Source organism: Pelecanus crispus, chromosome 3, assembly GCF_030463565.1.
Source record: "Pelecanus crispus isolate bPelCri1 chromosome 3, bPelCri1.pri, whole genome shotgun sequence".
NCBI classification, from domain to species: Eukaryota; Metazoa; Chordata; class Aves; order Pelecaniformes; family Pelecanidae; genus Pelecanus; species Pelecanus crispus.
In genome coordinates, this window is record NC_134645.1 from 104,859,658 (window position 1) to 104,872,823 (window position 13,166).

Below are 13,166 nucleotides of genomic sequence, written 5' to 3' on the forward strand. Positions count from 1 at the left end.
TTCTGTTACTCTACTGCCATTTTTCTCTCTGGTATTTGTCTTGTCAGTCAATCACATTCTGTCATGACATAACTGGTAAATGCCATGAAACACTGGCTATCTTCATAATGTGTGTTTATGCTACATGTGCTACTATAATAGAAACAGTACAATAAGTTTTGACATGCTTCCTGCTGAACAGGCGTGGAAAGAAAAAGAAATGACTCTTTTGATAATACTTGCCTGAAGAGTTGGTAGGGAAGCACAGAAGAAGATTGAAAGAGACTATGTAAAATAGGGTACATGTATCAAAACAATCATCTCTTTCCACAAACAGGAGGATAAGCTTACATATATCGTTGTTACTGATATCAAAGGTATTAATAGTATAAACAGAACAGGAGAATTACTCTGCCTCAGCTGTGGAGCTTTTTTTCATTTTTCTCTGGTTGGACTATTCTGTGTTACTATTTCCTTTGTCGCTGCTTTGCTAGGTTGGTGTTTGGTTACTAACAATTAGTGAGGCTAGACCTATAACAAATTACATGGAAGTGCTTCCTCATTCTTTTGTGGTGGACAAACAATGGAGTAGGATCATGTATACTGCCTAGTGCTTTCCTTGTGCAGTAGCTTCCTACTGTCATGAAACAGTATATTTAGGGTATAATGTATGAGTATAGTTCATTATTTAAAAAAAAAAAGTATTGATTATGTGCTAAGAGCATTTCACTTACAAAAGTTTCTTACTGCGTGAAATACTTTATTATAGTATATCTCCATGTCTGTAGGTAATAGTCCCAACTGATATCAAAATTGAGTTAATCAACCGGCTTTCCAGAACAGGCCTGCCTGCAATAGAGGTGACCAGTTTTGTTTCATCCAAATGGGTGCCTCAGGTATGTAAAATCATCACCATTCAGAACTCTTTCAATTTAAATGCCATTCCATGCAGTGGAGTTTTCCAGTAGTATAGCCTGTATAATTATACAAGAAAATGGCACAGAAATAATACATTTTTAATTTGTAAAACTGGATGCTGTTGTCAGACACCATTTACGCAGTTTTCAAGTTTTATGCTTTTATTCAGGTCAGCTGAAGTTGGGCTAATTATTAAAAAGCAGTCAAAATTGAAGAAAAGCCAGCAAGCTGTGCAGAAAGTTGGTTACATCCCTAACTCTGCAGAGTTAGGGAGCAGGTTGCTCCAGAAGGGAAGGGGAACTGGAAGCCAAGCACCAGTAACAAGGGGAGCAGAGATTGTAGCCTTGTTGACCAAAGGGCATTCCAAGAGTCCGTGAGAGCAGAGCAAGTCTGGTGAGGGTAACCAGGGCAGCCAAGAGTACACATACTCAGGTGAGTCCCCAGTGATGCAGCAGGTCCAGGGTCAAGCCGGGAAGTCAACTCTGTGAAACAGTCAGGATCCAATCAGTAAGGTACATGGCCAAGCACGGGCTTGGCTGCTGCTGTGCAGCTGCACTGTTTCTCAGGCAGAGAGGAGGCATAAGAATGTCTCGGCTTAAAAGTTTCTTCTGAGTGAAAAGGGAGGGTAGGCCACATTAAGACTTCCTAACAGAACTGTTTGGGGGAGCCTCTGCTGATCCACTTTCCAGCTGTTATTGATGAGCTCCAAGGCTGATTGAGGCTTCTCAAGTTGCTGTCTTCTTGTCAATGAGCTGGCCTTGAGTGCAGGCAGCTAAACTCTAAGCAGCTAAACTCTAAACTCTGGGCCCTGATCAGCAGAAATGCCAGGAGTACAGTTTGCCATGGTTACTACGTAGGGTGTGAGAAATCTTAAATATTGTCATCACTCTCCAAACATACATGATTTAGCAGGTGATTCCCTATTTCCCCCTTGGAGCATGAGGGTAGGAACTTGTGTGAGTATGTATGTGCAAGGGACAGCAGTAAATGGGGAGTGAGAGAATTGGGTCACAGGATGCTGAGTGGGCGTAAGGTATGTGGGGACGATGTATCAACCCTCTGAGTAAAGGGCAGCTAGGATATAGGATGCTGAGTGTAGACACAGTGATAAAGATGAGAGAATATGAAGCTGTCAGGGTGCAGAGTACTGAGTTCGAGTATCCAGATGAACAGCAATGGGGCTCATCTCTGGGGAACAGTCGTGGTGGAGGGGACTTCCTGTGGAAGCAACATCAGTTCAGAGACCTAGAATCAGAGAAAGAAACCAAGGTGCACAGGGCTTGTACAAACTGGGGAAACTTCTCTACAGAGCTCCCTAGCCCCAAACCAGGGGAGTAGACTCCCCAGGCCTAGGGGTTGTGTGGATTGTCATGGAAACTTGACTCTTCCCTGAAGCCAAACACCATTTTTTATCTGCTGCACTTGGTATATTTCCGTGTATTTTCCAAACGCTAACATTATAAGCATACACACACATACAAACACACATGCACTTATGTGTTAAGGATTCTAGTTAAGGAGATATGTTGCAGATTCTATCCTGATTTTGAATTTCCTCACCAAGGGGCAGTGACTTTATGCAGTTAATAATACAGACAAAATTCTTTATAACATTAACGTTTTACTATGGAATGGTAACAAAGAAGGTACTTGTGCATTTTATTTTGCTCTTACTAAGTTGTAACTAAAGAATTGGGATGGTGACACATTATTAATATAATCTAATGTTGTTCCTACGTCTTTTCTACTCTTCTGAGAACTAATAGTCATTGATGTGAAAAAGAAAGGTAGCATACTTTTTTTTTCTTTTTCCCTAAATGAACTTTCATTTTCTACATTTGGAAGTGCGTTTGGAAGATCTAAATTCAGGACTTTTGTGTATGTAGTAGTAGTTATGCACATTACTTATTTTGCAGATCTAGCACTCCATCAGCAGCCATACTGAGTTTTGATGAATTGTAATAATTTGCTTATTATTTTCCCAAAATTAATTTTTACATTTGGTATAATTCAGCAGAAATCCCAGCCTTTCTGAACTCAGCAGTAAAACTACATTGGCATTAGGAGTGCCAGGTTTTCATTTGAGATTTAACACTGCAAATTCAGGCTTAGTCCTGTGTTGTGCAAACTTAATCATTCCCTGCAAGTAAGGAAATAAATCAATACTTGTCTATATCATTTCAACTAATTTTCAAGAAATCATGCACTTGTTTGCACTGAAGCATTTTAGTACTTAGATGTTTAGTAAGGACCACGCAAGTTATTTATAAAGTAAAACATGAAATTAATTCATTGGAGAAAATACTTCAATTTTTAACATTGTTTGTTGCACATCTTCTGTCAAAATGTATATAAAGTTTGTCCTTTTTAAACCGGGAATGCATCCTGGGCCTGGACTGTATTCCAGGCTTTCCTCTGAGAAAAACATGGTATGATCACACCTTTTCTTATTCATGAGTTAGCAGAGCAAACTGGCTGTATAGCACTCTCTAACAGACTCTGATTTATTTCACTGTTCCCAGGATCACCAGGGAAGGGCCTAAAGGAAGGATAATAGGAAAAGGGAAAGGAACAGGGACAACACAGAATTTCTTTGGTGTCAATGCAGGGGCAATGAGTTTTCAGATTGTGTCTGTTAAAAGCGACTAGGCTAAGTTGTTCCAAGTGCCATCAAACTTTGGCAGTTACAGCAACAGAGAATAATGTAGGAGTTTTTAAATGTTAGCAGGAAAAGTCTAAAGCAACGGTGTATTTCTTCCTTTCTTGTTTAATTATTTCCTTTCCCCGTGAGCCATTAGGAGTACCAAATTTAGCACAGGTTTGTCAGTTTAGAAAAAATGAACAATCCCCTCTTATCTTCATGTCTGAATATTTTCATAGCTTAATTTGTATTTAAAATGTTTTTTATTTAAAAGATAAGATTGTGTTGCTTTGATAAGGAGTGCAGCCTTGACTGTCTTTTCTTTGCTCCTTTCTTTTTTCTTTTCATAGGTCATGGGAATAGAATTCACGGTTACGTTTAGATCACTCATTCACTTATTTCTTTTTTTAGCATTTTAAAGCTCTTTTATGGTTTCCCATCCACTGTTTTTTTTGGCAGAGATTTTTTTACTGAAAAAGGCTAAAAGAAAAAGTTCCACAGTAGCGAGGTGCCATATAAAACAGGATCCCACACCTATAACCTAAACGGCCAAAAATTATAAATACCTACCATTAGAAAGCTTATTTTTAAAGAAATTTGGAAAAGAAATATTTTATTACAATTTAAAATCTTATAACATGCTATATGTGTTAAAATGGTATTTTACTTACAGGAAAAATAGTAAGGGGCAAATGTAATACATATAATATTATTTGGACCTGGCAGCTTTATATTGGTTGAAAAAGTGTCATTTCGGTTTTCTAGTATATTTTAAGTCAGGCTATAATTTTAAAGTGTGGAATTAGTTCCAGCATTTGCCATTTAATTAATCATTTGGTTTCAAACATTCTTCCTTGCCCTGAGAAATGTAGATGCTATTTATATTAAATTAAGGAATGAAAAATTGTTCTTAAAAACTAAGGCATTACCAAATGGTTTTTTGTGAGGTTATCAGATATGTTAGGTGGTCACACTGATTTAGTTCACGTAGAGGCAATTACAAAAGTTGCTTTGTGCCATCACTTGTTTCCTGATGAGAAATTAGTTGTATCTGGCTATAAGACACTTTTCATACCATATATCCACTTCCTTATAGATACGTGTTGGGCTTACATTTGAGGAGGCATACATGCCTTTTTCTGATGTTTTTAATCCTTTCATTTTCGTAGTAGGAAACTAGTGACAGGAAGATACCGGGTTGCCAGTAGTATTGTCGCTTAATAATCTTGTATAATTTAATATCAGATATTTAGAATTGTGGTACAGCAAAGCTATCAATACAGTATCCACTGAAAATGAAGAGTAACAAAAGCTTTGTAGTTCATATATCTTTTCATATGGTACTCCTCAAATGACTTTTCATCAGTGTGGAAAGAATCAGAAATCCAATTCAATATTGTTTGTTTGGAAGATTTGCTTTTAAGAGATCTGATTTAAAAAGCATTTAAAATACACTATTCATTTTTTAAAACTCAAAATCTAAGACATTAAGTATGAGGGATATGTTTTATTAACTGTATTGTTTTCAGGCATGCACACCATTAAAAAATAAACTAATTTTTCCTCCACTTCTTTCAAGAAAATATGCTTGTCTAAATAATCTACAGTTTATTACATGAATAAGTCTTTGATTCATCTTCTTGATTAGTACATGGAGTATATTTAATCTTGAATGAGAAAGTGTAACGATATCTTAAAAAAGCAGTTTCTTTTGTGATAGGAGACTAAGGAAAACAAATGCTTGAATGAAGTAATGGTCTTTGACCTTTGCTATAATAAAGAAGTATTTTCTTCTTTTGAAAGAAAATTCTAAATATATTAAAATGTTACACTATGCAGAGAACTGGATTTTGCTATATTTTTAAGGATAGACTTGTGATTAGTCTTTTCAAATATGCTGATTACAGTGTTGAGTAATTCAGGTTCACTTACGCTTAAGATTGTGAAGTTGCAGTTATCAGAGTGCTGAAGTTTTCAAGATTTGGATGGTTTTAAAATGTCAGTTACTCTGTTAATTCCACCTATTGAGTCCATTGAGGTACATTTAAAGTTGCAATAACCGTTGATGATCAGCATGATCACAAGTCTATCAATTTATGATGCAAATTATGTTTTTACAGATACACACAAAAAGAAACACCATAGAAATCTTAGCCTCAATTCTATATTCATATAGAACTGGAAAGCTTGCAATTCAAAAATTCAAAAGTTAAGAAATCCAAAAAAGAGTCCTTGTACAATATCAGTTTAACCCCTTTGTTACACTTTTTGTATGAACTGTATACCTCATGAAGGCAAAACCACAGTCTAAGCCAATTTCTGCTTGGCTATATAAGATCAGAAAATAGCTGATGGTCAATACAAATTTTTTATATATTTTAGATGGCAGATCACAAAGAAGTAATGAGAGGCATTGAGCGGCATCCTGGAGTCCAATATCCTGTTCTCACGCCTAATCTTCAAGGTTTTCATTCTGCTGTAAGTGCCTTCATAGAAGATGTCCACAATTACTTCTTTCATGTTTCAGATACTTTCAGTTCAGTACCATAAACTAGCTGTTTAATGTCATATAGCCTGTCCCGTTAGAACTAAGCTTTAGTTTTTTTAACTAAAAATTCTCAGGTTTCATTGTGAACAATGGGCAAATTCATAGAGTGATGTTAAGCTTTATATATTCATATTTTAATGGAAGTATTGATCAAACAGTCTCTGCAAGTTCCTATAAATGATGCTTGTGCATAAAGACAAAGACAGTTCCTTCTCCTTCTTTGACTTGTTGGCCCTAGAAAAGTTTCTGAAGAATGTCTTCTTATTGGAAAGTAGTGAAGAAGAATAAGGAAAGAGTCAATTAAATTAAAATGCTTTATAGGAATGTATTAGATTTCTTAAATTCTGGATTTCATTTTGGTAGGGTGTGAAAATTTAAATTGTTTCAGTTTATACAAAATAAATATTCAAAATTATAGACTCAAAGTGTTTGGAACTGCGAAAACGGAGCAGTTCAGTCTTCTTAAAAGATACACATTGATAGTCAAATCTTTACACTTTTTTGTTTTCTGAAATTTTTTCATGCTTCTATGCTTTTGTCTGGATATAGGACAAGCCGTATTTGGAAAGCATACTGCTTGATGGACTTTTGTGGTGTAGTCTGCCATTCCATTTCTATACTGCATATGAAATCCCTGAAAACACAATCCTGTACATAGGCGAGTTAACTATCAATAGGCATATTTATAGTGCCACAACTTTGTCTGCAATAGTAGCTTGTACGAGTTGAATTAAATCTGCTATATCTCTATACTGTGATATAATGAAAGGAAAAAAATTCAAAAATAGTTGTAGGTTATTGCTGAGTTCTTTCTTGCTGCTATTTTTTTTCTTCCCTCTGTTTGAAATGATACTTGTTCCCGTAAGGGTTGCTGAAGCTTAGACATTATCCTGCAGAAGCAGAGAGAAAAGGGAAAAACTTCATTCTTTTTCATAGAACAAGAGTATTATTCTCACTGGAGAGTGAGAATTAGTTAATTATTCTCCTAAGCTTAAATGTTTTCTTCTCCTATCATTTGGCTTTCAGCATTCTAGTTTGCCTCATGTTAGTTGATTTACTGAGTGAGTACTGAGGTACTGAGTACAAGCTCAGGCTAATTGCTGCTTCAGTGAAGTCACCACATTTACACATTTTCTAGACTGGTATTTGCTCTGAGACTTTTCTCAGCAGACTCTCACATACATGCTTTCCATATTATCCATATCGAATATGACACCAAGACCGATGGAGTCCTTGATCCTAGAGTTGGCTCTAACAAGGAAATCCCTGTTGGTTATTGTTGCTGCTCCAGGCACATGCAGGCACAGAGCTTTCCTAAGCATGAGAACGACTTCCTGGCATTCATGAGGAATAGGCTTTGTACAGAGGATGGATATTTCAGAGTTGTTATATGATCTTTTCCTTTTCTGAAAAATGAATATAAGTATCAATCATTGTTATTTTCATAGTTGGTTTGTATGATTTCCTACATCTTAATACCTTTATCATTTATCACTTTAAAAATATGTTTACCTAATTGCTAAGAGGAGGAAGGAAATACGCCATAGTGAATTAACTCAAAGTTTGATTCAATCTGTTTTTATGCAATAGATTTAAAAAAAATTGGAATGAAACTTATATTTTAGATATGGATGATGTACTTGTACTTCAAAATTCTAGAATGTCATACAGAAGTAAATGCTTAATCTAATCTTTTATTATAGTGTTATGATTCTGTTTTATTGAAATGTATTTTTCAGATTGCAGCAGGAGCTACAGAAGTCTCAGTATTTGGTGCAGCATCTGAATCTTTTAGCAAAATGAATATTAATTGTTCAATTGAAGAAAGCATAGAAAAATTTGAAGAAGTTGCTAAATCTGCAAGGAATATGAATATTCCAGTGCGTGGGTAAATACAAAGATTCTTAAGTCATACAGAGTTATTGGAGTTGCTGTTACAGGGGTTTTTTTGTACCAGTAGAAAAGTATACTACCAAATTTTTACATCTTACATGAACTGAAATAATAGTCTTTATTGTGACTTTTTTTTTACAAGATTGAATATATTTAGTAATTTTGCTCTCTGTTTTGTATCTGCTAATGGTGACTAGTTTTCTCTGGAAACTGAAAAAAAATAAGCTGTGTATATAAACATACCCTTTTTATTACACAAATTTATTTTTATCATCACAGATGAGAGAATAAAATTTATTTTGTGCTGCTGAGAACTCATAAGACTGTTGGTTGCCTCTTAAAAAATACCCTGCATACTTTTATTTTGTTATAGTATTGATAATATATCACTTCATACACTGTAGAATCAAGGCATAAAAGTGATAGTACAAAATTTACTCTGAAGAAAAAAAACATACTCAATATAAGTTGGTCTGACAACTCCAGGCATTGAAGTGTTTGGAGTCTCTAGTGCATGAAACTCTGGAATTGTCCAGTATTTATCTTTCTCTAGAGTACCTTCTTTTAAACTTGAAATAATCCTGAATGGTACTCGCCCTTGAACAGTCTTTCTTTTTGATTTCCATTTTCTCTTGCTTTACACAGAGCTACTTACCTAAGATTATTTGTGAAAGTCCTTGTGAATGCGAAAAGGCTCATAGGTTCAAGGAGAAACTCAACAGTGAGATTCATTGAGGATTACTAGTAATACAAACTACATCATGCTCAGAAAATACCTGGACTTGAAAATAGATAGAGGTAAATACCTCAGAGACTAAGTGCTTGAAAACCTGTCTGGGAATAAATACCGGGGTCTCTCTTTCCTCCAGAAGTAGTGATGGGGTAATGCTACTGCTCACTTTTTCATAGAATCATAGAATCGTTTAGGTTGGAAAAGACCTCCAAGATCATCCAGTCCAACCATTAACCTACACTACCAAGTCCACATTAAACCAATCAAGGGTAGACTGGACTAAACCATGTCCCAAAGTGCCACATCTACCCGTTTTTTGAACACTTCCAGGGATGGGGACTCCACCACCTCTCTGGGCAGCCTGTTCCAATTCTTGACCACCCTTTCCATAAAGAAATTTTTCCTAATTTCCAACCTAAACCTCCCCTGGCGCAGCTTGAGCCCATTTCCTCTCGTCCTATCGCTAACTACATGGGAGAAGAGACCAACACCCACCTCAGTACAACCTCCTTTCAGGTAGCTGTAGAGAGCGATAAGGTCTCCCCTCAGCCTCCTCTTCTCTAGGCTAAACAACCCCAGTTCCCTCAGCCGCTCCTCATAAGACCTGTTCTCTAGACCCTTCACAATAGTGTGGTAGTTTGAGCATCTGCCTTGAGAAGGGGAGATCTGACTTCTAGTTATACCTCGGCCTCAGAGGATCACAGAATAACAGAATGGTTTAGCTTGAGAGGGACCTCTGCAGGTCATCTTGTCCAGCCCAAGGATTTTAACACACACATCCAACCCAGGATAGCTCATAAATGCTTGGGTCCTTATTCCCTAGCCTGATTATATGTTTCAGATGGAAAATCACTGAATAGAGAAGTAAGAGCTTTCAGTGTGTTAAGAAACAGTAACTTGTAACAGAGTTTAAATACTCTACCTAGCCGCTAATCTGTCAGGTAGAGTCAGGGTTTGCCTTCCTGAGCAACTTCTCTTGTTAAGAGGTCTGTTTGTTTAAAAGGTCTCTACTACCACTGTTTGCCCCATTTTTCTGGAACGAAATTCTGAGCTGAGAACATAACTAGCAATTTGAGCTCTCCAGGAGGATTAAGCTCAGGGATGCCTGAATTTTAGGTCCCAGATAGGTGTGGATAAGGGAATAGGCAGTCAGTTCAAAAAAGACAGCATGTGTATGGCAACAAACCTTGGGCACTGGTGAACATTTTTACACTAAACTTCTGTTTTCTGTTTTTCTCAGATGTCTAAGCATATCGGGCACTATTTTCTGTTTCATATTCGTGAATTTCACTAACAAAATTAAACGAAATGGCACAACAGAGGCAACCAACCGTCAAGGGAATCCTGAAAGCTTATGCATTGTGTATGTTTTTGGATAGCTATGGGTGTCAACAAATGGACTTTGCAGCTGGTCTAGAAGATGTAAACTGCAGGTGATGAAAAAGCCCCTGTGGTGTACTCTAGATTGATGTTGGAGCTTAAAATGTTAACTTATCTTCCATGCACTAGTTTTCACATGTTTAAGAAAGTGGCAACCTGCTGCCTTTTTTTGTCCACAGATTGTATGTCTAAGGCATTTTTAATACACCAGTAGCAGTTATTCTGGCACTGATACAGTGATGTGATGGAAATGACTGTTCCCATGATAGGATTCTACAACATTCCCATACATTTATTGTCTACTATCTGATGAATTGTGTGTGGCAGGTTTTTTTCTGCACACAGCAGAAAAAAATGAGAAAGCAGCAGGATGGGAAGGCACGTACAGAGACGAAGTAGTAAGAGGCAGAAAACGGTCAAACAGAAGCAGAGCACAAAAAAAAAAAAGAATATTAAAATAATTAAGCAAAAAAAGAAGGAAAAGAAAGCAAGGAGATACAAAGAGAGGGGTATCAAGAACCAGGTAATGAAGCAAACAGAAAAAACAGCAGTACAGAGATGAAGAGAAACGAGATAATTGAGCTCAGAGAAAATACAATCAGATTATGTTTTAAAAGTGCTTACTTTGTGCATCCAGTACAAAGATCTGTAATTTCAATTCACTAGGCAAACTTCACACAGTACATGCAGGACAATTTTATTGAGTCTGTCATGCCAGGTGCAGTATGTTACACAGCACTTTAACAGTGGACTGCTTAATATCAGACATGCCACAAAGTGAATGAAAATGATGTAAGTTCACGCCAGCTATAGCTTTCTTCCTTAGGCTTACAGGTCTAAGAAAAGTGAATCATTCAGAAGTAGGAAGCCATTGACAGGATCATTTGATTTGTGGGATTATAACTGAGTAAAGAATCCAATTAGAGAGGATAAGTGTATTGAAGAGAAATGACATTTATGTTTATGTTACAGCTATCTTCATCATGGGATATTAGCTTGGGGACTAATTTATCCAGTGAAAATTAGAGGTTGAGGCAGCAGGAGATAAGATGCTGGACTAACGTTACACTTCAACAAAAAATTTTAGGAGAGGACTGTCTGGTATTTGTCCAGGGGGATCTAATATAACTCAATAATAAAGTAGCTAATCTGCTAAAAATCTGCTGAGAATCTAAATTGCAGAATGTGGAGCCTTATTTCATAACAGCAAAAACCTAACTGAGGTAATAATTCTGAGTATCTAAAACGTCCATTGAACATGGATTTCAGTATATGAAAATATTGAAAAGAAAGTTTTGAGCATGCTAATAAGTTAGAAGATAAAAGAGAACTGGTTAACACAATCCGTTTGGACTTTGAGTGTACTTTTAAAAAATCCCTCCCAGGGAGATTTTTGAGGAGGCAAAATAGTAATTACGGAGAAATAAAATGTTGCTATGGATCAGAGTCTAGATATGTTTTCAAGAGAATAATTACCAAGTATTGTGATACACTGAGTCTTGTTCCTGCATGTTTAGCTCAGTTGGTTAGAACACGGCGCTAATAACGCCAAGTTCACAGGTTCAATCCCTGCTTACTGCAGGGGGGTTGGGCTCGATGATCTCTCAAGGTCCCTTCCAACTCAAAGCATTCTATGATTCTAAGTCTATGTTCAAACTCATTCAGATGCACTCCACATGGGTTGCAGAGTTAGAGGAATCTGTAGGAAGCATTGAGAGGGAATGATTGCTCAGAAATAATAAAAAAAAGAAAAGATTGTTTAGAGTCCATCTACCTCAGAACTTTCTTTTAAGCTCCAGTGTACTGTGTTTTGTTGAGTAGAATTCTGAAGACCAGAAAAATAATAGCAGGAGCATGAACATGGAAATGCAGAATTCAGAAGGACTTTTTTTTTTAATGGTAGGTCTTCTAGCAGTTGAACAAAGCTCTAGAAGGTGGACTTAAAACTTTTAATTAGTTAAAAAATTAAAAAAAAAAAGCACTCATAAAGAAGAAGCATCTGTTTTGAATGCCAAATCCAGGAAGTAAATAAATCTGTTTACAACATTTCAGCTGCTTGTGAGGGGGAAGATTATGGAAGCAGACCATAATTTCCAACTTAATTCTAGAAGACTAAACCATAATTTTCTCTGGTACTAACACCCAACAAAAGCCTGCAGTACTACAGGGAATTCATTAGGATTTGAGTGGAAGTAGTTCATTAGTTCCCAAATATTTTAGTACATTTAGAAGACTTGTGGAGTTTTACATTGCATTTAACGATATAAAACTCAGGCCTTCTCTTCCTTGATGAAAAAAGGTGTGGAAAAGATAATCAGAAAGTAAAACTTAAACAGAGATTTCATAGAAATATTCAGTGCAATCAAGGTGACTCTTTCCTGGAGATAAAACAATCAAAAAAGAATTAGCTATCAAAGCCTGTGATTTATGTTCTTGATTTATGACCATATTTAGCTGCTACTAAAGAAGCTGCTTTTAGTGACAGATAAAGTAAATGGCATTTTTGTATCCCAGTTCCATGCAAAATTCTCTAAATGCTGAGACAGTCAAGGCTTTGTGGAAAGTTGTTCTTTATGCCATGTTCTTTATGCTTTATATCCTGATCTGTAAGTATCACATAGACAAGTCAAGCAGGGGCAGAAACTGACAGTTTCAGAAATTGAAATGCAGGAGTTTCTGTTGAATGACCTCAAACCCAGCATTTTGGAAACAGAAGGATGGGATGTTACATAATTCATCAGTTGACATTTAGTATTTAGAACTGGTGCTCATGGTTTGACTGGTTGTTACTGAATTTCAAGGAGAAGATTAGATTCAGGTTTTGTTTTGTTGTGTGGCTTCTATTTACTGAAAATAATTATATATTGTTTACAGCTATTGTTGTAACATGAGGCAAATCTGAGCATGACCACACAAGTCTGAGCTTGTTGTCCTAAATCTGCTCGTAGTTACTAGCGGGAAATAGGCAGCCTTCAGGCTATGATTTATTGTATGCGCTTTTTAAAGTATCTGCCTTAGGATAACATGAACCACTCTCTGGATTATCCATCCTTTTGGCTGCAAAGGAGCTTGGG

General features: G+C 36.5%; 1 protein-coding gene across 1 annotated transcript in view; it reads left to right on the forward strand.

The window, feature by feature from the left end:
• HMGCLL1 (3-hydroxy-3-methylglutaryl-CoA lyase like 1) overlaps positions 1-13,166 on the forward strand; it is an 83,593-nt gene that overhangs the window by 24,188 nt on the left and 46,239 nt on the right. The window contains exons 3-5 of the mRNA XM_075707676.1: positions 768-875; positions 5,921-6,016; positions 7,826-7,974. Coding sequence (XP_075563791.1) covers positions 768-875; positions 5,921-6,016; positions 7,826-7,974 — 353 coding nt within the window. The remainder of the gene's footprint in view (positions 1-767; positions 876-5,920; positions 6,017-7,825; positions 7,975-13,166) is intronic.